This window comes from Schistocerca gregaria, chromosome 5 (assembly GCF_023897955.1).
Source record: "Schistocerca gregaria isolate iqSchGreg1 chromosome 5, iqSchGreg1.2, whole genome shotgun sequence".
Classification (NCBI taxonomy): Eukaryota; Metazoa; Arthropoda; class Insecta; order Orthoptera; family Acrididae; genus Schistocerca; species Schistocerca gregaria.
Genome location: NC_064924.1, coordinates 433,407,038 through 433,432,673, shown reverse-complemented (window position 1 = coordinate 433,432,673; position 25,636 = coordinate 433,407,038). Strand labels below are relative to the sequence as shown.

The following is a 25,636-nucleotide window of genomic DNA, read 5'->3' as shown; positions in this document are numbered from 1 at the left end:
ATATGGGTTAATAAAGGGGAGGAGGAAGGGCAACTCGTGTTTGTCTCTAATTGAATAGCGAAATAGTTATGAGATTTCGCGAAATATGGTTCTAGGAACTCTTGCCACTAGTCAGTGTCCATTACATGTCCTGACTGCATTCAGACTGATATGTCTGTCTGTGTGCACGATTCGAGTTCGGTTTATGTAGCTCATTTTCTTCTATGGTGTGGAGCCGTTGCCCTGCCCCCCTCCCCCCTCTCTCTATCTTTTTCTCTCTCTCTATCTCTCCTGTGGTCCATCTCATTTGCAACACGTTACATTTGTTTATACTGAGGGTCAATGCCAAACCCTGCACCAAATGTCGGTCCTCTGCAGATATTCGTACATGTCACTACAGTTTCCTAGCGATATAAGAAATTCATAGTGAGCAGCCTCGTGAAGCTCCGACGTCATTCAGTCGATTACTGACAACTGTACAACACAATGCGTGCTTGCAGTCAAACGTCTGGCGTTAAATCAGTTACTAATGAATTACCATTTCACGTTTGTAACGACTTATCTCGTGTTTACGTTAACCTGTGATCCTGCTATGTCAATTGCTTACATATGTTATACAAACAGATGTATTCCCGAAGTTACATTACTCCACACTAATTAGTTTTGCGTGCTGCGATTTTTTTCCGTCTATGATCAGATGAAGCGCCATCTGTCGGACATTTTTTGAACTTTTGTATTTGTTTGGTTCTAATGAAACCGCATCTCATTCCAAGTATGTGTGTCAATTTGTACCTCTCTATCTACATTATTCTGTGATTTATTCAGTTTTCAAATTTATACAGACTTTTTGATCACCCGGTACTTTTACGTCGGGAGATCTTATCTCCTTGGAGAATTACATGCAACGTTTATTTTCTGGGAACTGAGGAGATCACAATGCCGTCTGACGACCGGTAAGCGACAATACGGCACGGTGTCAAACGCACTACGTAAGTCAAAAAACACTCTGTTAGCCTGGCTGCTTTCTGTGGCTCGTCGGCGATCAGCGCGATCTGTATTTCGCGAGATCGTTGTTGGCGTAATCCATGACGAGTGTTACAGGCGAGATTTTCGCGTGTGCCAATGTTCCTACGGCGTGCTCCTCGAGGGAAGCAGCGCTCCAGCAGTCTCGTGCAGCGCGCGGGGCCGTGGGCGGCGGCGTCGACTCAGCGGTCGCGTCAGCGCGCCCCACCCGATGCTGGTGGGAAGACTCGGGGCTCTGTCCACGCCACGCCACAAGTCCGACGGCCGCCACCAGCACGGGACTCCTGCGTTTGGACTCGGCGCTCTGCAGCACTCCCACACTCTAGCATTACCCTAGTTCACTGTCCGACCTCATACGTTGCCAGGATGGAGCGTCCGTGGCCAGAGTCACACATTTGCCTTGTGCCCCTACTACACGTATCTTAAGCTCTCGTTATAGACGTATTCTCACTGAATTTCAAAACGCACTTGGACGAGGCATTGGTGACTTCACGGAATACAATTTCACGTTCCACTACACGTCGGAGCGTGAAACGAAGAATCTGGCATGTCAGATTTTTGCCTCTTGTTTCACGTGGCCAGTGAATTACGGCATCGTTTTACGAGCGGAAGATAGGAGTAGTCGTACTGTACGGCGTTAAGCATCGTATTTGGCGAGCTTTCTCTACGAGAACGTTGTACAAATATAAGCAGTTTCAAAGCATCAGAAAATTGAGGATCTCTCGAAAACGCGTCGTTTTAGCTACCATTTGCTATAATAAATTGATAGGAAACTATATACCTGTAGTTGACGTTATTAGTGTTATAACTTGTGTGCTACTAAAGTATAACGTTTAAATGCTCTAAGTACTATGGGACTTGACATCTGAGGCCATGAGTCCCCTAGACTTAGAACAACGTAAACCTAACTAACCTAATGACATCAACACATTCACGCTGAAGGCAGGATTCGAACCTGCGACCGTAGCAGTCACGTGGTTCCGGACTGAAGCGCCTAGAGCCGCTCTGCCACAGCGCTACGGCACAATAATGATTATCACAAGCGCGTCTTTCTAGTACAATTTGCATATTAGATAATCGCATTTGAAGCTACAGTCTTTGCACAGTGTACATCATATACGATGTTTCGGCTTCAGTGACGAAGCTGTAGCGAGGTGGATACCGTTGTGGATTCTGCACTGAGGCTGGCAAAGTGGCAGGTTCTCGTTTTCACTTTTACAAAACTTTCGCCCAGCTTTTTTTCTAAGAGATTCTGGGTTTTTCTTTTTCGTTCAGTAGAATTTTTGTCTCAAAAATCAATCTTATTTATTACAAACAATTATCTGCTGAAATTCTTATTGCAAAGGCGAGCGATTATAATGTTCTCCGTGGTCAGAAATCTTATCGTGACTGTCAGTCTTTGTCTGTAAGCTCGTCTTCTACAATCGCTATCGTAATTAACGCAGTTATTTTACACGAGTCCGTTTTCATAAACTAACTGTGTGGTCTGCGTTGAATCCTGCCTAGTCGCCCATGATGGGAGGTCTACGAAACCTGATTTCTAGGATAGCTAGACAAACAATTCAAACAAATCGTATTAATGAGTTTTATAACAAAAAGTAAAGATTACAACACTTTGTCGTTATACAGATGTGTCGCAAGCAGAGGGCGACATAAAAAATAAGCAAGTTTCTTCAGTATATACAACTCCTAATACACGTGAACTAATACAGTGGACCCTTCTGTTCAGGTCGCTTGTCTTGATGCTTCTGTAACTGGGCCGCGGCGAGTCGAGCGCTGCGTCTACGTTCTCTTCGCATAGAGGCCGCTGCTGTCGCGTTGTCGTCCTGGAGAGGGCTCGGTCAGCTTGCAGTTGGCTGACGTCTTCTCCACGGCCCTCACTGCTATCTCGTTCCCGACAGGCGTGCCGGCGCTTGTCTGTTCGCCGTAACACCCCGCGAGTCAAATAAAGCCGGCAACAGCTGCTGGATAGCGCTGAGCGCGCAAATCACGTTAACCACCTCGTCCCGTGTCCCGACGGCGCTGTGTCTTGTGAGGTCGCATGCTCCGTCTGCGCCTCCTGTGAGGACAGCTTTAAACCTGCGTTCGCTGTTTAACAAGGTGACATATCATATTCCACTGCTGTCGGACATTATCACCATCACAGACATCATCATCATCATCATCATCATCACAACAACAACAGTGAAAATCGTTTGGCATTCTACACTCTGTAAACCCCGCCTCCAATTTTCCTGTATAGTTTACAGGTGATGCTGTCTCACCCACTTAATGAATTATTTTTACTTACTACATTTTTTTCATGAAACTACATCCGATTTAATTCAGCTGAACTCGCCGCTCTTTTCAGAAAGCCGAGACCAACTGCAACCATACCATTCCAAACCGATTGCTTCGAATGAACACTACAATTCCATATAACAGTTTTTGCTGTAATAACATAAGAGACACTTTCTTCCACTACATAAAATTATGTGAAATTGTTCGTCAATTTCTATATCGATCTTTTTGCATATACAGATCACTCATAAGTGAGCCAGCTACAATTCCAAAAATCCATTTGTGTAAATAAATAACTGCAACAGTTGACGTCAGAAGATCTGCTGATATCCTATTGGTTCACTAGTAGTTTTGTGACTAAAAAAAGTCACATCTTCATGTGCCAAACAGTTGAACTAAAGAAGATGCAAAAAAAAAAAACTTTCGTTAACCTACATAGGCTAAACTATTTATGGACGATAAAATTTTAATTACATTATAAAACAAAAGAAAGACCACGGATATTTTTAGACATGGAAGTCGTCCGTTAATACAACATAGGTGTCCGCTGTCCTCAGGCTGATCATAGCCTTATATCGTCAAAAAACTTTTGGACTAGGTGCAAGATGCAGCCTAGAACAAACAGGGATTCTAAGAACCCAATGAAATTGTAAAAGAATCCATTCGATGAACAATTATACACCAGGGAAACTGGACCTATACTAAGAAACCTCAATAATAAACGATATGTACACAAGCGGTGGTGAGAGGGAGTGCGTATGGTGGCCCGGCACCCATCTTAGCACGTATTGTCAACTCAGGAGTAGTATATGGAAATAGCGGAAATATGAGGCCACCTAAGCCAGTTCGTAGCCTCGTCATAAGACGCGGTATAGCGCCAGTTTATTATTAATATAAAAAATACTTATAAGATTTTCCAATACTCTTGTCAAAGTAGGCAGCCGCCTGTGAGTCACGACAATTCCTTACGCTGGTCTGCAGCTCGTTGTCTGGGCCAAAATTCCTTGACAGCCAGCTGTTCATGTTAGTGGAGAGACTAAAACCAGAAGAGGCCAAGTTCGGGCTACATGGAGAGTGATGAAACACTTCCCACTGAAAGCGCTTCAGGAGCGTCTTCTTTGCACCTGCAGTAAACAGCCAAGAATTATCACGAAGAAGGAAGCTCATTACACTTACGTCATGCGGACTGCACGAAATCAGGCCAAACCCCTCAGAAGGCCTTCGCACTTGGCGGGAGACCGGATTTTCTGGGCACCTTTACGTACTCACTGTGCGCTCATAACTAAAAATTGTTACGTGATGAGATAGACGGCCATAACAGAAACACTGCGTAACATCTCTGCGCAAAGCTTCGTCCGATTTTTATTGTTGTTTTAGATTCGCGACGAATCATAGTTTCGGACACAAAAAAGCCCTAGTACTTAGGTAGCGACCCCCTACTGAATATTGTTTGAGTTACAATTCATAACGATGGTGTTACGACCAACACTGTTCGTACTGATTCTGTAGTAAACATGATTTGAAGACTGCTGTTAATCAACCGAGACCAGTAATCATCAAACTGCAATTTTATTTTTCCTTGCGATCTTGAGTAGTAAAATTTTTAACAGATCAGTCTGTGATCTATTCCCTTCCAACCACCTGCCGTTAAGATCGTGTCCGATATGCGATACGAAATATGTATTAGGTCTTTAATTTTGTTTCCTCCATTTTTCCAATAGATGGCAACAGCGGAAAGTGATGGTGAAGGCAGTGGTCATATGTGTCATACAGTAAGCTTAGGCGTTTGTGAAACGTAACTGCATCAAAATATTAATCGATTTGTGATTGCATCATAAAGTTATTCTCGATTGAATAAGTCAATTTGCGAGGCCAATACTCGTCATTTGCGGGATTTTTCAATTTTGTGCCTTAACATGAAGAAATCTGCAGCTGAATTCAGAAAATGCTGGGTACGACCTCTATTCGTGATAGAGAATGGTTTTAACACTTCAAGAATGATGATTTTGACGTCTGAGACCGGCATGGTAGTGGAAGAGAGTGGGAGCAGTCGCAAGATATCGTCGTCGCAAGCAGTTGATGTGTCTGATCCGACCACAGAAAGTCAGGCGGCCACAATACAGCGATACCCGTGAGAAGGTGACTTTGCAGTATGACAGTGCTCCACCTCACGCCACAAAACTCGCCAAAACATACTTGGAAACGTCGAAAGGTGAAGCCTTATCCCACCCGCCATATTCTGCAGACACTGTCCCCTCTCAATACCACCATTTTCGACCATTAGCACGAGGCCCTGATGACCACCACCTACAGCGTATGAACACGTGTAAAATTGTATCGATTCATGGATCTCCTCAAGCGACCCCCATTTATTCCGCAGCGGGATTCGCATGCCACCCGGAAGATTTGAGATAGTAGTGAGCGGTGATGGACAATAATTGGAATCATAAATTTTTCATAAGTTTTTCACAATAAACCCTCTAGCTTGGGGAAAAAGGGCGGAAGCGAAGTTGTAGACCCAATACACGCACCGTGCACGAAAGTAAAATGGCTGAAAACAGTCTGGCACTGTAATTCTAAAAGCATCACAGTGACATTTAAGTTTTTACGGCGATAAGTGCAGTAATGAATTTCAGTTTCGATGTTTGTTTCCATCCTCCAGGATGCATTACTAGCCTCGCGGAGTGGCCACGCGGTTTGACATGCCATGTCACGGATTGCGCGGCCCCTCCCGCCGGAGGTTCGAGTCCTCCCTCGGGCACGGATGTGTGTGTTGTTTTTAGCATAAGTTAGTTAAGCAAGTCTAGGGACCGATGACAGCAGTTTGGTTCCTCAGGAATTTACACACATTTAAACATCTGATACATTTCTTTCTAGGATTTTTCTTCCCCCTGGTTCCAGCTCTTCCGTTTCAGATATGCTACTAATTACAGCCGCAACTAGAGGTGGACATGGGACGCGATAGAGCCTTGTCGGTAAGGAGCTGCCGGCCCGGACTTGCAACGCGTCCTTGGGGCAGCAGCAGCCTCTACCCGTTATTTCAGTGTATACGAAGGGACTTCAAAAAGTAAGCTAAGGGTTATGACAAGCCAAGCAACGTTTACTGAATGCTGCACTATGCATCGAAGTGACACCAATAGACGACACTATTCTTCAACATTGTCACCAAGCCACTGTAAACAACAGTCTTCCTTCAATCCGACCTGGTACGGATCCTAAACAATCAAGCAGTACTCAAGAATAGATCACACCAGCGTCCTATATGCGGTCTCCAAACTTTCCCAAAATTCTCCCAATAAACCGAAGTCGACCATTCGACTGCCCTACCATAGTTCTCAAGAGCTCGTTTAATTTCCTCTCACTTTGCAATGTTACACCCAGATACACTACTGGACATTAAGATTGCTACACCACGAAGATGACGTGCTACAGACTCGAAATTTAACCGACAGAAGAAGATGCTGTGATACGCAAATGATTAGCTTTTCAGAACATTCACACAAGGTTGGCGCCAGTGGCGACACCTAAAACGTGCTCACATGGGGAAAGTTTCCAATCGATTTTTCATACACAAACAGCAGTTGACCGGCATTGCCTGGTGAAACGTTGCTGTGATGCCTCGTGTAAGGAGGAGAATTGCGTACCATCACGTTTCCGACTATGGTAAAGTTCGGATTGTGGCCTATCGCGATTGCGGGTTTATCGCATCGCGTCATTGGTGCTCGCGTTCGTCGAGATCCAATGACTGTTAGCAGAATATGGAATCGGTGGTTTCAGGAGGGTAATACGGAACGCCGTGCTGGATTCCAACGGCCTCGTATCACTAGCAGTCGAGATGACAGGCATCTTATCCGCATGGCTGTAATGCCTCGTGCATCCACGTCTCAATCCCTGAGTCAACAGATGGGGACGTTTGCAAGACAACAACCATCTGCATGAACACTTCGACGACGTTTGAAGCAGCATGGACTATCAGCTCGGAGACCATGGCTGTGGTTACCCTTGACGCTGCATCACAGACAGGAGCGCCTGCGTTGGTGTACTCAAAGATGAACCTGGGTGCACGAATGGCAAAATGCCATTTTTTCGGATGAATCCAATTCTGTTTACAGCATCATGATGGTCGCATCCGTGTTTGGCGACATCGCGGTGAATGCACATTGGAAGCGTCTATTCGTCATCGCCACACTCGCGTATCAACCGGCGTGACGGTATAGGGTGCTACTGGTTACACGTCTCGGTCACCTCTTGTTCGCATTGACGGCACTTTGATCACTGGACGTTACATTTCAGATGTGTTACGACCCTTCATTCGAACCCTGCGAAACCCTACATTTCAGCAGGATAATGCACGATCGCATGTTGCAAATCCTATATGGGCCTTTCCGGATACAGAAAATGTTCGACTGCTGCCCTGGCCAGCACATTCTCCAGATCTCTCAATAACAGAAAACGTCTGGTCAATGGTGGCCAAGCAACTGGCTCGTCACAATACTACAGTCACTACTCTTGATGAACTGTGGTATCGTGTTGAAGTTGCATGGGCAGCTGTACCTGTACATGCCATCCAAGCTCTGTTTGACTCAATGCCCAGGCGTATCAAGGCCGTTATTACGGCCAGAGGTGGTTGTTCGGTGTACTTATTTCTCAGGATCTGTGCACTCAAATTGTGTGAAAATGTAATCACATGTCAGTTCTAGTATAATAGATTTGTCCAGTGAATACCCGTTTACGACCTACATTTCTTCTTGGTGTAGCAATTTTAATGGCAAATAGTGTATTTAAACGACTTCACCGTGTACTTCAACTTTGGAGTATTTTCCATTTGCCACGCAAATTCACTCGCACACTGCGATGCACCTCCTACTCGTACCGCAGCGGAATTGCGTCTGCGCTATGCAGGATACCCAGAACAGTCTCTTTTGACAACGCCCCCTCATGTTGTACAAATACCTTAGCGTAGGACGACGTGCATAACTTACTTTCTGAAGTCTCTACGTACCTTGGAAATTTAATACTCCACTTTCAAAATGTACCCAGTAAATTAGATCTACAAACCAACAAAGAGCAGCGCATGTCACTAAGGGTTCCTTTTCTTTAGTCTTCTAGCTGGTCTGATGCGGCCCGCTGCGAATTCTTCTCCTGCACCAACCTTTTCATTTCCAGTCTCTGTTAATCCGTTGCTGACATGAGACAGCTGCTGGTCAAATATTTAACAATGAAATTCTCGAAATAGCAGTACAAAAAAATGTGTATGGATTCCTAACGTACCAAACTGCTGAGGTCATCGGTCCCTAGACTTACACACTACTTAAACTAACTTATGCTAAGAACAACACAAAGACCCAAAGACTCGAACTTCCGGCGGGAGGGCCACGCAATCCGTGACATGGCGCCTCAAACAACGCGGCCACTCGGCGTGGCACAGCCATACAACTGAGATATTATCTTTTTTTTTATTTTCGCTTCCAATTTCGGCAATTCGTTATGCTATCTTCAGATCGCATACCTCTAAAATTAATCGGTATTTCCATACTGGAGCCATATGTTTCGGGATATCGTGAATTCGTAGCTCAAGTGCTTCCTTCTAAGACTTGAAGCAACTTAGCAGACCTGCAGTTAAGTCTTCCAAGGAAGCACTTGAGCTACGAATTCACGATATCCAGAAACATATGGCTCCAGTATGGAAATGCCGATTATTTTTAGAGGTGCGTATGGGACCTGAAGATGGCATAACGAATTGCAGAAAATGGCAGCGAAAATAAAATAACATCTAAATTGCACGGCTATTTGGCGAATTTCATTGTTAAAAAAAATTCGTTTCCATGTACACTTGTTACCTACGTCCTCAGTTATTTTTCATGTTTCTTCCAATCTCTGTTCTCGCATATGGTTTCTGCCCCCTGCAGCTCCCCTAGTGCCGAGGACAGAGCCGTTAGAGTTGGATATATCAAGAATGAAGAAGAAAAGATTCGGTAATAAGTTTTAGGTGAAGCACCAGTGAAAATTTTCGGGCCACATCCTGCCACACTAAGCTTTGGTCACTCCTCTTCTTCCTTAATGGAGATGTACTAACGCTTCTCATGACACTTTTCAGAAAGAAGACTGCTTAAAGCCAGTGACAATCTCGCTCCTACCGACCTCGTGGTGTATGACACTCATTAAATTGATATCAATATCCGTTCGGCAGGCATAACAATGGCAAAATACCAAACTTCGTGAAGAACACTGAGAAGGTCATTAACTTCCAAACGATTGTATTAACATGAAGGAAAGGGTCACAGGTGTGATCTGCATCTGAAACTAGGTTGTCATTTGACATATCGTTTGTAGATCGATCTCATGTTCACAACACTCTGTTCAAATATTTGCATATGTGATGCGGTTTCGAACGAAGTTTTTATTTTGTTACATAACGCTTACATAGTTTCATTCTGTTTTCGAACGTCTTTAGAGACGGAGAATAATTCCGAACAACAAAGGGACAGTAGTTCGGCCACAGGTTTCTGAAAGGAACGAAAACAGCAGTTGATAAGAGAGTTGATTTCATATTCAGTTTTTGCCGTTGTGGCAACATGCACAAAATAACGTGAGAACAGTCTCGCTAATATTATGGTTCGACATCCCAACTGTTAGGTTAGAAACGGAAACTTCCTGGCAGATTGAAACTGTGTGCCGGACCGACACTCGAACTCCCGTGTTCGAGTCCTGGTCCGGCACATAGTTTTAATCTGCCAGGAAGTTTGATATCAGCGCACACTCCGCTGCAGAGTGAAAATCTCATTCTGGAAACCCCCAGGCTGTGGCTCGGCCATGTCTCCGCAATACCCTGTCTTACAGAAGTTCTAGTTCTGCAAGGTTCGCAGAAGAGCTTCTGTGAAGTTTGGAAGGTAGGAGACGAAGTACTGGCAGAATTAAAGCTGTGAGGACGGGTCGTGAGTCGTGCTTGGGTAGCTCAGTTGGCAGAGCACTTGCCCGCGAAAAGCAAAGGTCCCGAGTTCGAGTCTCGGTCCGGCACACATTTTTAATCTGCCATTAAGTTTCATATCAGCGCACACTCCGCTGCAGAGTGAAAATCTCATTCTGGGTTAGAAACAGTCTGAAAACCTTGTAAGGGTGTTGCAGGGGAGGTTACGCTGAGAAATACTTGTTAATAAAACAAAATTCGGTACTTCGTGCGGTTCCGCTATTCAGCGTCGAAGTTAGCCGATCAGATCGTTGCGCACGCAAATTCAAGCACTTTCACGCGCTAACGTGCATTAATGTACAGACGTCTGTGGGTCCCTGAGTTACCGCTTTTTCAAATGCTCAAAACCAGTTAAAACGTGCCTTTTTCGGAACTAATGTATTTAAGCCAGGTGAGTAGAACCTACCTCTTTTCGGTCTGAGGAAACCAAACTAAGAACACGTTTGGCGACACTGTCTCTAGCAGGCTACTTGAATTTGCGCGCACGATGATCTGATTGGCTAACTTAATGCTAAGTAAGTCGGAAACGGCGCGAACTAACGAGCTTCTTTTTCCTTATCGGTTATTTCTCGGCGCAACCTCCTCTGTGACAGTCTCACAATCTTTTCAGGATGTTTCAGACCGATTTGTATCCTTTTGAAGTAAACTTTGCCACTTTTTAAACGGTCATGGTTTCCCTGAAACTTTTTTTTATTGTCTGAAATGGCTAACGTTGCACTTCTCTTACAGTGACTTCCACTTGCGTTTACGCGTTTAATTTCTTCAGATACGTTAAAAAACATACAACGTGCGCTAAGTGTAGTCCTACCTGTTCACTTTAATATTCGCAAATCCATAGAAGATAGAGCGTTCGACACCACAGTAACTGAGGAGCAACCAGTCAATTTGATGAGCTCTGTGTAAAGTCAGGTGGTCAAGAAGGTACACCCAATAATAGTGGCAGGATTTACAGAGCTGTGACTGGATGGTTCAAATGGTTCAAATACCTCTGAGCACTATGGGACTCAACTGCTGTGGTCATTAGTCCCCTAGAACTTAGAACTACTTAAACCTAACTAACCTAAGAACGTCACACACATCCATGCCCGAGGCAGGATTCGAACCTGTGACCGTAGCGGTCGCGCGGTTCCAGACTGTATCGCCTAGAACCGCCCGGCCACTCCGGCCGGCTTCTTATTGTAAAAACAGTATTTATCTTCCTGAGAAATTATCTCTTTCTGCAGAAACGATATCATCATCATATTTTTACCGCATCATCAAGTGAGGCTACACAGAAGCCTTTTCCAATAATACTTATCGTATCCTTCCATAGTTCTGATATCATATGCCACCTTGGATTTTAAAGTCCTTACGGATGTGCCTGTTCAAATGCCACGAGATTTACCTCTTCGTCTCTTGCAAGGAACATTTCAGTCCTGTTGAAAATGGGGGGTGGGGGGTGGGTAGGTGTGGTAGACATCTGCGATGAGTGCAATTCAAAAGCCTTTCTAACTCTACGTGTTGTCGGTTACAGTCATTTCTTGCTTTATTGTGTTTTTTGTTACCTGGTGAATGTACTCATTCGGCTCAGTAAACATTGCTCCTTTTACTCTATTTAAGAAAAAATATCAATGACAAAAAGGCAGGTGTGCAAGAAGTCGTACTAACATCTGCTCGAATACCGTCTGGGGCAAGAATTTTCTATAACCTAAGGAAATAAAGGAGCTCAAACGATGTCAAATATTGATACAGAAATGAGGAAGAAGGCCCTGAAAGCTTACGGCTGTAGCACAGGATTGGGTAGAAGTGAACTCTGGAACATCGAAAATCCGGAGAAGAACAAGCTTCTTGCATTGGAAATGTGTTGCTATCGAAGAATGCTAAAAAGTAAGTGCGAAAGTAAGTTGCGTAATTGAGAAATGATAAAAAGTAACAAGTGAATTTCTTTGCAATATGACGAATACAGATCTCTTCTTGACCATTATCGATTCACTTACATTTTATCTTGTATACAAAGTGGGGCTGCTAGGTGGCTGTTGAAAAGTTCTCATGATAATCCTTTTAATCTATTTAAGTAAAAATATTATCGTGAAAAGTCATTGAGCTTCTTTTGGCGGAAAACCAGAGCTTCACAGATATTCGAATGCACTTGCAGAATGTCTACGGAGAACTTCCAGTGACCAAAGCCTGGTGAGTCGTTGGGCGAGACGTCTGTCATCATCACAACAAAGTCGCGCAAACCTGTCCGAACTTCCACGTGCCGGCCGCTCGCACATAGCTTCGGTTCCCGCAATCTTGGGATGTGAAGAAACACTCACTGAATGTTACCGACGGATCACAAAGATACACCTCGTTGCCCAATTCAACGATTCTGTTGGTAGTGTTGACACATTCGTCCACATGTTGGGTTCCTCGCCGCCTAACAGAAGAGCAAAGAAGGGCAACCTGTGCGGAATTGTTTGCGCGTTACCAGGCTGGTCATGACATTTGTTTTGTCGAATATCGTCACGGGGTTCATCACTCCGAATAGGAAACGAAACGGCAATACATGGATTGGTGTCACACAATCTCTCCTCTGAAAAAAGTTCAAGGCCGCAACTTAACTGGTGAAGCCTTGGCGACGCTCTTCTGGGACTCTGTAGGTATTATTCTGTTTGACGTCCTCCCTCATGGTGCAACGACCAACTCTGGAGTAGCCTGTGCAACCTTTAGAAAGTTGAAGATATGACTTCAGCGAGATTCGTCCCCAGAAAAATGCAAACGAACTGCTTCTTCTCCATGACAACCCGAGGCCTCACACAAGTGTGCTACAGGAGCTCGCAAAACTTTATTCTACTGTTCTTTCTCATCCACACTACAGCCTGGATCTTGCTGACGCAGCCCGCGGAAGCAGTATATGGATGATTAGGACGTTACTGATGCAGCAAGACGTTAGCTCTGGCGTCGACAATTTGGATGATATCGGACTATTGATATTTTTAAAAAATATCTGTAATCCGACATGCCAATATTAAAAAAACATTACTATCTGCTCTCGATATAACGCAAGATGTAACAACACACACACACACACACACACACACACACACACACACATATATATATATATATATATATATATATATATATATATATATATATATATATATATATCGAAGAGAAAAGTATCGACATTCAGGCCTATAAAAATATCGGCTTCATATATTTCCGGTTTCTGTGTTATATGTTTAAGTATTGATTTATAATTAGATATTCTGTACATCAAACAAGCTAGAAGCCTGTCTATTCCTCTTAGAGCAAGAACTGAAAGGAACACGATGCACGTTCATGCTTGAAGATAACTACTTTCCTGACAACACTAATGGCATGTACACTATGTGATCAAAAGTATCCGGACACCCCCAAAAACAGTTTTTCATATTAGATGCATTCTGCTGCCACCTACTGCCAGGTACTCCATACCAGCGACCTCAGTAGTCATTAGACATCGTGAGAGAGCAGAATGGGGCGCTCAGCGGAACTTACGGACTTCGAATGTGGTCAGGTGATTGGGTGTCACTTGCGTCACACGTCTGCACGCGAGATTTCCACACTTATAAATATCTCTAGGTCCACTGTTTCCGATGTGATAGTGAAGCAGAAAAGTGAAGGGACACTTACGGCAAGACGTACGGCACAAAAGCGTGCAGGCCGACCTCGTCTGTTGACTGACAGAGACTGCCGACATTTGAAGAAATGTTCAAATGTGTAAGAAATTTTATGGGACTTTACTGCTAAGATCGTCAGTCCCTACGCTTACACACTACTTAACCTAAATTATCCTAAGGACAAACACACACACCCATGCCCGAGAGAGGACTCGAACCTCCGCCGGGACCAGACAGCTGAAGAGGGTCGTGATGTGTAATAGGCAGACATCTATCCAGACCATCACACAGGAATTCCAAACTGCATCAGGATCCACTGCAAGTACTATGACAGGCGGGAGGTGAGAAAGCTTGGATTTCATGGTCGAGCGGCTGCTCGTAAGCCACACATCACGCCGGTAAATGCCAAACGACTCCTCGCTTGGTTAAAGGAGTGTAAACAATGGGCGATTGAACAGTGGAGAAACGTTGTGTGGAATGACGAGTCACGGAACACGATATGGCGATCCGATGGCAGAGTGTGAGTATGGCGAATGCCCGGTGAACGTCATCTGCCAGGGTGTGCCATTCCACAAGAAACCTTCTAGCGCCTGACTGAAAGTATGCCTGTGAGAGTGGAAGCTGTCATCAAGGGTAAGGATGGGCTAACGCCATACTGAATTCCACCATTATCGGTGATGGGCGCCACGAACTTGTAAGTAACTTTCAGACAGGTGTGCGGATACTTTTGATCACATAGTGTAAGTGGCACAATAAAAGGTGCCCGATGGGTCTGTTTTTTGGTTTTGTCACAAATCTGATTCGTCTGGAACACTTAATGTGGACTTTCCTGTTTTTTCATTTCTGCCAACGCCAGCGACCTAGCAGCTGTAGTGACAAAATTTGCATTGCGGAGCTAAACGTTGCAGCTTCTGATGGTAGCGCCAAGCGCCGAGTACGTCACCATTTCCGCTCTCACATCTTCGCCCACCGCAAACACCAAACTTCTCATTTCAATTTTTGTTCATCTCTTTCAGCAACTGTTTTTGAAGAAAGCCATTGTGAAGAAATAGCTCACTAGCTGCGTTAAAATTTTTTTTCTTTTTTTTTAAACGCAGCCGGTGAGCTATTTCTTCACATCGGTAATCCTGCTATTCCACCCCACAGTGCTATTGGGCTTCTTCTTTTGTGCCACATATACTTTCTTCACACAGTCAGCGACAAAGATAGGACGTGATGAAAGCTCAAAAAGTAGTGAGACTCCTTCACAAAGTGAAAGTAAAAGTATGTTTTACTATAATTTCAAAAGAGCAACTTCAAATATTTACCGAAAATTGTGAGAAAAATATAATATAAAATAAAAATATCGTCACCCAATATTTCCATTTTGATATCGATATGTCACCTCCTATATCGATATTTTTTGGAAATATATCCATCTAATACCAGCAGCTCTAGAGTGGTACAATGCGTGCATAGAGACCCTCCTAGTAAGATGGCGTAAGGCCATCGCACTTAACGAAGATTGAACTTAAAAATAACATTTTCTAACTAAAAGAATGGGGCGTAATAAACTGTACTGAAATCCCGAATAAAACCAGTCCGCTTTCAGAAAATAAATGTGTTACATTAGTTACTGAAAGGCCCTCGTAACATTCTCTTATATTAAAAAAACCAAAAATAAGTATTTCTGCACTGACAACTGGGTGTTGTTTGCTGTCCTTAGGCTAGTTAGGTTTAAGTAGTTCTAAGTTCTAGGGGACTGATGACCATAGCTGTTACGTCCCGTAGTGCTCAGAGCCATTTGAACCATTTTTTTGGACTGACATTTGCGACGGATTAAAAAGGAAAAAAACGGAAAAGCAAATGCACAATATCGATTTTAGAGAACGAAATATCTATGCTTCCTGCACTGTAGCAGAAGAAATAATACAGGTAATTGTTTATGCACCTTCTACTTAGCAAGATACCCACTGTCAGCTTTATATACCTTGACATTCAGTTATCATAACTAGTAATTCCCCTTGGGCACAGCAATAATCATCAATTTGAAAATCAAGCTGTAAAAAAAAATAACATGTGGTCTGTAAATTGGATGTATTACTATAGAAGTATCTCAAAGGACCCGGATAAGATCTTTACATTAGGAAATCACTACCAGAGATGAAAGAATTGGTAATTGAAAAACTGAACAAAAGAAGAGCTGGTCAATGTCTGAACCCTAGATCAGTTGAACTGTAGTCAGTCAATAGTATCCCTTAGCCACCGAAAAAGGAAGTAAATGTTTCTTTTAACACGTATTACCGAACAGGCACAGTGTGTTATGTAGCAAGTGAGTAGCTTAATTTTTTTTTTAATCATCGTATGACAACTGTTTCTTGTGATAGCAATATACAGACTGTACACTGTAACACTGGACAGTCTTGGAACAATACGAGACAGAACAAAATGTTATTGGTGAGGCATTACTAGTGGCATTCACTTAACTGAACTACACTAAACACTGCGATCAGGCCCTGAAGACCACGCGATGCCGCCCGTCCGCCGAGTGATCTTCTGCCATACGGCACCATGTGTATGCAGGATGGAGAGGCATAGTATCAGCAGACCACTGTTCCTGCCGCTGTCGACTTTTCAGATCTTGTCAGCCGCTACTTCTCAGTCAAGGAAGGAAGGAAGACTAGTATTCGAGGTTCTGTTCCCGTTCAAGTAGCTCCTCAGTTGACAATTCGGGGTTAACGGCTACGTGTTTCCTCCCTCCTAGCAAGGAAAACTCCCTAGCACTACCAGAAACTAAACCCGGGTACTCTGTGCGCTGACCATTCGGCAAAGAGACAGAAGTTAGCGACATGTCACGGCGCCCAAGGAGCACGTCACACAGAAACGAATAATTTGTCGGTGTTTGTAACGCACCTCTATGAGTGTGGTCTTCCGGGTTAACTTCCAGCCGTCTTGGTATTTCTATCAGAAATACTAGAGTCATGAAGCCACTTTCATTACTGTTTTTGCAGTTACTATTGGAAATTCTTTATAATATCCTTACAAATTAACTACTCTTATTAAATCAGGCATCAATGAAAATGTGCTGTAGAAAGACTTCATTGAAACTGGTGTTTACATCAACACGCGACGAGTTTAACCTCTCGTTCAAACAAGGACTCGTGAACTCATTCTTGGAGTAGATGCGTTGGTAGTTGTGACGTAACGAGCGACAGTGGTGGCCGCACAGTTGACTTACAACATAATTCTTTCATCAGTGTTAAATTACGAAAAACGAACCACCAAAGGACAATGCTGAAGTGTATTAACACCGATTTCATTTATACACGTAAGTAACTGTGACACGGAATAGGTACTGAGAGCGTAAAAATCGGTCTACAACAGTACTGTGTATTATACAGTAGCTCACATGCAGTAAACGGAAGAGAGGTCAAACCGTGGCGTCTTCAATTCTCAGCCATCGGCCACTCTCGGTCTCTTTGCATAGGTTCTCTAATTGATTACTGTGACAACGGCAAGAAAATCCTGCCTCAAAAGTTAAGTCGTGAAAACAGCGGACCCCGTTCGACGGGTTGAACACTAGGAAAGAGGGATCTAGTAAAGCATATGGTAGATGGGGCGCGTGTGCAGGGCTCTCCGCCAGACCCCACGAGATATTTAAGGACCGGTTTCGTTACTGCGCTGCATCTCGTTGCTTTAAACACGCCGTCCTGCCCCGCGAAACGACGCTGTATTTTCTTGTTGGACAGGGAAGACCGAGGAAAACCTCACTTTGCCGGAAAATATGATGGCAATTTTCATGGTGTTTTGCAGTACCGTCGCGTATTAAACGAGGACCTAAACGCAAGAAATTTGTGTAAATATCCAGTTTGCGTTACTCAAGCGGTTTACACTATCTGCGGCGCTCATAAGGGACATAATAATTGCAAATTAGTGTAAGTACAGGAAGGAACTTTTTCTATTTTTTATTTCTGGAAATGTACGACTTCATTGAAACTAGTGTTCAAACGTACACGTGACGAGCTTAACCTCTCATTCAAACGTGGTCTCCTTCTTGGAGTGCGTGCGATGGTAGTTCTAACATAGCGAGTGTCGTGGCGCACCGGCTATGCGACTGGATTCATCCGCGAGGTTCGAGTACCTGTCCGGCATTCCCTTTCACAGTTTGCTTGTTGTCTCTAAACCATTAAAGGTCAAAGTATGTCTGAAGCCTTTCTAAGATAGCGATTGATACATTACCCAACGTTCTCCAACCGACTATGTCTCCTTTTTCCTATCAGTCGACTGAACGTTACTTGGCTGCATTCGGATGGGGTTTCATATAGCTCAATCTTCGAACGGAAGTTCTAGCCTTTCTTCAGCTTTGCTTTCAAATATAACATTAAATGGAAATACGAAGCACTCAAATTACAACCGTCATCTTTTACAGTCACATTAATCTATGCCCTGTTATTTATGAGAGTATCTTTTTTTCGTTCTGTTGATTTTTACTTTTGTTGTTAAGTTTATTTTTATTTTCTCTTCTTTATAAAAATTAACTTATCTGGCCATCTAGTGCAAAGCAGTGAGTGCGTTTTGTGAGCTTGGTCGCGAACTAATACATTTGCCGATTCCTGAATGCAGGGGTAGAACACCATCGTACATATCGTTTTAATATACTTTTATAAATATTTTACTTGGTCTAATCTCTTGCGTCTCTTTCAAGCTAAATTTTATTCACTAAAGAAAGAATTACTGGTTCACCTACTACAAATGGTGGCTCGTGACTGACACAATTGTGTGTTCAAATGAAAATTCAGAATCGCTCACAAACATGAAAATCATTACAAGAGGGCTTGACACTACAGCAGGGAGTCGATATCACCACGCGCCCTCCTCAGTTGGTACGGGGATGTCTGCCCACGGCTGTTTCCACAAGACTTATCCACAGGGCTCTTTAAGCTGTAGATGATAGTCATGGGTAGATTTTTAACCGTTTCGTTGTTATCTGCGCCGTAGTCTGAAATAAAAGCCATGTTATAATGCTGGCCGGAGTGGCCGAGCGGTTCTAGGCGCTACAGTCTGGAACCGCGCGACCGATACGCTGGCAGGTTCGAATCCTGCCTCGGTCATGGATGTTTGTGATGTTCTTAGGTTACTTAGGTTTAAGTAGTTCTAAGTTCTAAGGGACTAATGACCTCAGTCCCATAGTGCTCAAAGCCATTTTTGACCCACGTTATAAGTGTGTATTGTTCGTCCAAAAAGTTCCGGGACCGATTTCATTCCTGGTGCACAAGCAATGTCCCTCCAGTAACTTCGATGGCAGCGTTAACTAACAACTGTAAAGAACAGAGCGCATTCGATCAGTCAGTTGTGCACAGATCAGTAGTGGATGTGCGACCGTAATGTGTCTACGCCGTTGTGTCACAAACTGCTATGGAGCGACGAACCTAACATCTCTGAATCATGCATTCAAGACATTCTCCAGAAGTTCTGAAGAAGTGAACAGTGTGCGCAAAGTCTGTCGCGCACACCTTGACTCCTGCAACAACGACGCGTGGACTCTGTCCCTACTTGACTGATATTAGAAAGGCAGACGGTTCCTTTCTTGCAAAAATCATCACGGGCGACGAGACCAACCTATCACAGAACGATAAAGTGCAGAATGGATCCCTGATGGTTCGCCAAACCGAAGAAAAAAAGAAAATTTCTGACGGTTTCACACCGTTGTATGAACGTTCCGTGCGTTGTATTCGACTGAGGTAAACTGTAAGTTATAACCACTATCTTAACTTTTCTTCAGTTTTTTATTAATCCTCTCTAAAACGTTTTCGACATTCACGGTATTATTCAAGAATGCGACGTATTGTGTGGGGAATCACGTATGAATGACCCATCAAGTCCTACTATTAACCTGGATGAAAGGTTCTAGTTTACGAAAATCTCTAACTCGATAATGCATAACGCAGAAAGATAACTTCTTCAGTTGTTTCTTTGCTGCATATCTGCTGCAGCAAAGTAAACAATACCCATAAATAAAGCAGGCTGTTTTTAGGGTGAAGCGAGGTGAATGCAATGCATTTTTATTTATGTAATAAAAATGCATTGCTCAATCTAGGTTGTTTTAACATTGTGTTCTTCAGCGTTGCTCACCAGTAAAATTATACTTTTCCTTATATTATACTGTACAATGAACACTTCCAACATATTAAAATCGTGTTCGGGACAGTGGCTCAGAATCATACTTTTTGCGGACAACACATACTGGGATAGTTTGGTGGAGTTTGGAACGTAGTACACAAAACGCAAAAAAGTCGAAGCAGTGAAAAGAGTGTCTGAGTCGTACCCGGATATCTCAGTAGTAAGAATTTTGCCAAGAAAGATGAGGCTTTATTTGCAGTTAGATAGCTACACAGCGCACCCTCGACTGCGGTGTGAAATGTTCTTTCTTCATACGCGCTATGATGGTTGTCTTTCTGTGTACACCGATATACCAGGATATTGCACTGACCAATACATCTAAAACGTGTCTTTTTATTAATGTTTACCATCTGCTCATAAACGACTTACCTTGACTAGTACCACAGTAAACCGATTTGCTGTTGCCAGTTTCCGGGCAGACTGTCTTTGTGAGCTACATTTCGTACGCAAGATTTTTCTATACTTAATGTATGAAATACGTTCTTATCTCGTCAGACTTTTGTCGTAGTCTGTGTTAGGAGACGAAATCTATCATGAATTTGGACAAATTATCCTGTTTGGTGGCTGAGAAAGGAGCCAAGTGCGTCTGAAATTTTAGTGTAATAAAATGACTGTATCTGTACTTCTAATAAACATTAAATGAAACCAAATAGAAATTTAGTGTAGGGAGAAAGACCTGAATTTCAGTGTAATTGGATGGACAGTATCCTGAAGGGGGGCATTGTAATTCTGTGAGAAACGGAAAATAATTTGGAAGTTTCATTGAACAGAACACACAGCGTCACGATTATCAAGAACAGAAGTAAAGCCGAATTACGTGATGACTCGAGGATTAGAATAGGAACTGAGGCTCAAAAACTGACAAACGAAGTTGCTATATCGGCAGGAACAGAATTAATGACGACAGAATTAAAGCGAATATAGATGCCGACTGGCAATAATAGGCAAAGCTGTTACGAATAAGACATATATTCATAGTGAATACAGTGTTAGAAATCCTTTCTTCTTATTCTTCTTCTTCTTTTTATTCTCCTTCTCTTTAGGTATTAGGAGAAATTGCCTGTTGTATTCCCCATCGTTGTCGTGGTCTTCCTCTGTCCCTTCTTCCTTGAAACTAAACTCGGCCCGAACAGGCAATCGACGCCCAACGGTACCAACGGACATTCGTGTCAGCCTCAGCCCACAGCTGTCACTGGACGAGGATATGCAGAGGTATGTGTTTAGCATATCGCTCTCCCGGTCGTATGTCAGTTTACGAAACCAGAGCCGCAACTTCTCAGTCAAGTAGCTTCCCAGTTTGCGTCACAAGGGCTGAGCGTACCCCGCTTACCAACAGCGCTCGACAGACCGGATGGTCACCCAGCCAAGTCGTAGTCAAAGCACCGACAGCGCTTAACTTCGGTATCTAACGGGAACCGGTTTTATACTGAGTGCACTATCCAAAAATTACCTCGAGCAATTAAACAGAGAACTGACTCATGAAGATAACATCTTGGACCTACTGCTAACAAACAGACCCGAACTTTTCGACTCTGGAAGCGCAGACAGGGAATCAGTGATCATAAGGCCGTTGCAGCATCCCTGAATATGGAAGTAAATAGGAATATAAAAAAAGGGAGGAAGGTTTATCTGTTTAGCAGGAGTAATAGAAGGCAGATTTCAGACTATCTAACAGATCAAAACGAAACTTTCTGTTCCGACACTGAGAATGCTGAGTGTTTATGGAAAAAGTTCTAGGCAATCGCAAAATGCGTTTTAGACAGGTAAGTGCCGAGCAAAACTATGAGGGACGGGAAAAACCAACCGTGGTTCAACAACAAAGTTAGGAAACTACTGCGAAAGCAAAGAGAGCTTCACTGCAAATTTAAACGCAGTCCGCGGTTCTAGGCGCGCAGTCCGGAACCGTGCGACTGCTACGGTCGCAGGTTCGAATCCTGCCTCGGGCATGGATGTGTGTGATGTCCTTATGTTAGTTAGGTTTAAGTAGTTCTAAGTTCTAGGGGACTAATGACCACAGCAGGTGAGTCCCATAGTGCTCAGAGCCATTTGAACCATTTTTTTAAACGCAGTCAAAACCTCTCAGACCAACATACGCTAAACGATGTCAAAGTTAGCTCAAGGACCCCTATGCGTGAAGCGTTCAGTGAATTCGAAAGTAAAATTCCATGTACTGACTTGACAGAAAATCCTAGGAAGTTCTGGTCTTACGTTAAATCAGAAAGTGGCTCGAAACAGCATATCCAGACCTTCTGGAATGATGATGGCATTGAAACAGAGGACGACACGCGTCAAGCTGAAATACTAAACACCTTTTTCCAAAGCTGTTTCACAGAGGAAGACCGCACTGCAGCTCCTTCTCTAAACCCTCGCACAAACGAAAAAATGGCTGACATCTGAATAAGTGTCCAAGGAATAGAAAAGCAACTGAAATCATTCAACAGAGGAAAGTCCACTGGACCTGACGGGATACCAATTCGATTCTATACAGAGTACGCGAAAGAACTTGCCCCTCTTCTAACAGTCGTGTACCGCAAGTCTCTAGAGGAACGGAAGGTTCCAAATGATTGGAAAAGAGCACAGGTAGTCCCAGTCTTCAAGAAGGGTCGTCGAGCAGATGCGCAAAACTATAGACCTATATCTCTGACGTCGATCTGTTGTAGAATCTGTTTTTTGCTCACGTATCATGTCATTTCTGGAAACCCAGGTTGCGCTGTGTAGGAATCAACATGGATTCCGGAAACAGCGGTCGTGTGACACCCAACTCGCTATATTTGTTCATGAGACCCAGAAAATATTAGATACAGGGTCCCAGGTAGATGCCATTTTCCTTGACTTCCGGAAGGCGTTCGATACAGTTCCGCACTGTCGCCTGATAAACAAAGTAAGAGCCTACGGAATATCAGACCAGCTGTGTGCCTGGATTGAAGAGTTCTTAGCAAACAGAACACAGTATGTTGTTCTCAATGGAGGGACGTCTACAGACGTTAAAGTAACCTCTGGCGTGCCACAGGGGAGTGTTATGAGACCACTGCTTTTCACAGTATATATAAATGACCTAGTAGATAGTGTCGGAAGTTCCATGTGGCTTTTCGCGGATGATGCTGTAGTATACAAAGAAGTTGCAGCGTTAGAAAATTGCAGCGAAATGCAAGAAGATCTGCAGCGGATAGGCACTAGGTGCAGGGAGTGGCAACTAATCCTTAACATAGACAAATGTAATGTACTGCGAATACACAGAAAGAAGGATCCTCTATTGTATGATTATATGATAGCAGAACAAACACTGCTGGCAGTTACTTCTGTAAAATATCTGGGAGTATGCGTGCGGAACTACTTGAAGTGGAATGGTCATTTAAAATTAATTGTTGGTAAGGCTGGTGCCAGGTTGAGATTCACTGGGAGAGTCCTTAGAAAATGTAGTCCATCAACAAAGGAGGTGGCTTACAAAACACTCGTTCGACCTGTACTTGAGTATGGGATGCGTATCAGGTCGGGTTGACAGAGGAGTTAGAGAAGACCCAAAGAAGAGCGGCGCGTTTCGTCACAGGGTTATTCGGTAAGCGTGATAGCGTTAAGGAGATGTTTAGCAAACTCAAGTGGCAGACTCTGCAAGAGAGGCGCTCTGCATCGCGGTGTAGCTTGCTGTCCAGGTTTCGAGAGTGTGCTTTTCCGGATGAGGTATCGAATATATTGCTTCCCCCTACTTATACCTCCCGAGGAGATCACGAATGTAAAATTAGAGAGTTCTGAGCACGCACGGAGGCTTTCCGGCAGTCGTTGTTCCCGCAAACCATACGCGACTGGAACAGGAAAGGGATGTAATGACAGGGGCACGTAAAGTGCCCTCCGCCACACACCGTTGGGTGGCTTGCGGAGTATAAATATAGATGTACCACTATGGTAAGGCACTTACAATTTCTAACGACAAAGGGGAGTCTGTCATTCTCCATTCTTTCAAGGCATTTGTTCCATTCTCATCTGTAATCTAGAATTTTATCATTTAGAGAAAAATTTTCAGGTCTTTTCTAATATTTGGCTTACTTATTATGTTTTCTGTTATGGAACCTTCAGCTCCTCTGATTTCCATTTCTTGTGGCTGAATACGGCTTTCTCGCTTTTTTGCTAGTCAGCCTTGTCTCGCTTCCACAGATCATTGTGGGTTCGGCAACTGTGTTGTAGAATTTAATTTAAGTATCTTCCCTGGTTTTGTTTTTAAGGTTTCATTAATTGTTCTACATACCCGACTGGAAGTCTTTCCCGAAGGTATTTGTCTGGGATGTAGCCTTGTACGCAAGTGAACCGTGGAAAGTAAATAGTACAGACGTTAAGGAAATAGAAGCTTCTGAAATGTAATGTTACAGAACAATGTAGAAGCTTAGTTGGATATATCGAGTTACTAACGAACAGGCACTGAATCGAAATGGGGAGGCAAAAGAGTGGTACATATTATATAAGAGAAGGAACAGGTTGAAAAGATAGGTCTCTGTGCACAAAGGAATAGTTATTACGGAGTGTGGGGAGAAAACACTAAACGAAGACCGTCTTGAATGCAATAAAAAGGCGATAAAGGCTGTAGTAATTATGCAGGGATTTTGAGACTTATAGAATGTAGAGAGCTGCTTCAAATTAATACTGGAACTGATGACTACAACGACAACAAATAAAGCTAAATAAGGAAAAAGAAAGAAAATTCTTTATTAGCCAAAGTAACCGTGAGAGCCAGAAGACAGACGTGCGTGGCAATAAAGGCTCTTGAAAATTAATCGTGCGGCAGAGTGCAACAGCGAGACATTTGAGCGGCCACTCGTCTGGTGCAGTGCACTCTATTTAAATCTCACGATCGTTAATGCAGAAGCGGGACAGGAAGAAGCAGCTGCGTCCCCTGTTGTCTCCTTTCGCAGTAAGTCGTGGCGGATGAATCTTTAACGAGGGAATCGAAGTGGCGTCATCCAGAATAGCGCGATGACGTCTGAGCGCTGCAGCGCGACACTGATGAAAGCTGCAGTGAGTGCGGCTCACGCGACGGCCGGGGCGCGGCAGCGGAGAGCGACCCGTCGGCGCCGCCCACCGCCGCCCACGCGCCACGTGCACCGAGCCGCCGCACAGTGTTCGGGCCGACCGCAGGCAGCCGCAGGCCGAGGCGCCCTGCCGGCCGGCCGCGGTCGTTCACAGAGCTGCCGCCGCAGCCACTAGCAGGCCCCGCGTGGGCGGCGGGCCTCCGGCCGCTTCCGGCGAGGTCGCCGCGGGTCGACGTCCACCGCGGCCTGTCAACGCTCCGGCTGCCCAGGGTGGCGTCGCACGGTGGCGGGTAGGGCGTAGGTAAGGAGGGGGTGAAGGGGGGGGGGAGGGAGCAGACATACCGGTGCACTCGAACGTGCCTCTCGCTATACACTGAGGAGACACAAGTGAAGGGATAGCGACTTGTACTCACACAATGGCGATAATATCGCGTTCACGAGGTACAAAATGGCGGCGCACTGTCGGAGCTGTCATTGATTAATGTGAAAGATTTCCGACGTGATTATCGGTGCACGACGGTGTAATGTCTCTTGCAGCGGTCTCTCCGCGATATTTTCAGAAATTTTATAAATTATATAACTCA

General features: G+C 44.0%; 1 protein-coding gene across 1 annotated transcript; it reads left to right on the top strand.

The window, feature by feature from the left end:
- Positions 1–1,101: 1,101 nt before the first annotated feature.
- On the top strand, positions 1,102–25,346 carry LOC126273376 (uncharacterized). Its single transcript, XM_049976928.1, has 2 exons — positions 1,102–1,219; positions 25,075–25,346. The coding sequence occupies exons 1-2, from the start codon at positions 1,102–1,104 to the stop codon at positions 25,344–25,346; spliced, it is 390 nt and encodes a 129-aa protein (XP_049832885.1).
- Positions 25,347–25,636: the final 290 nt, after the last annotated feature.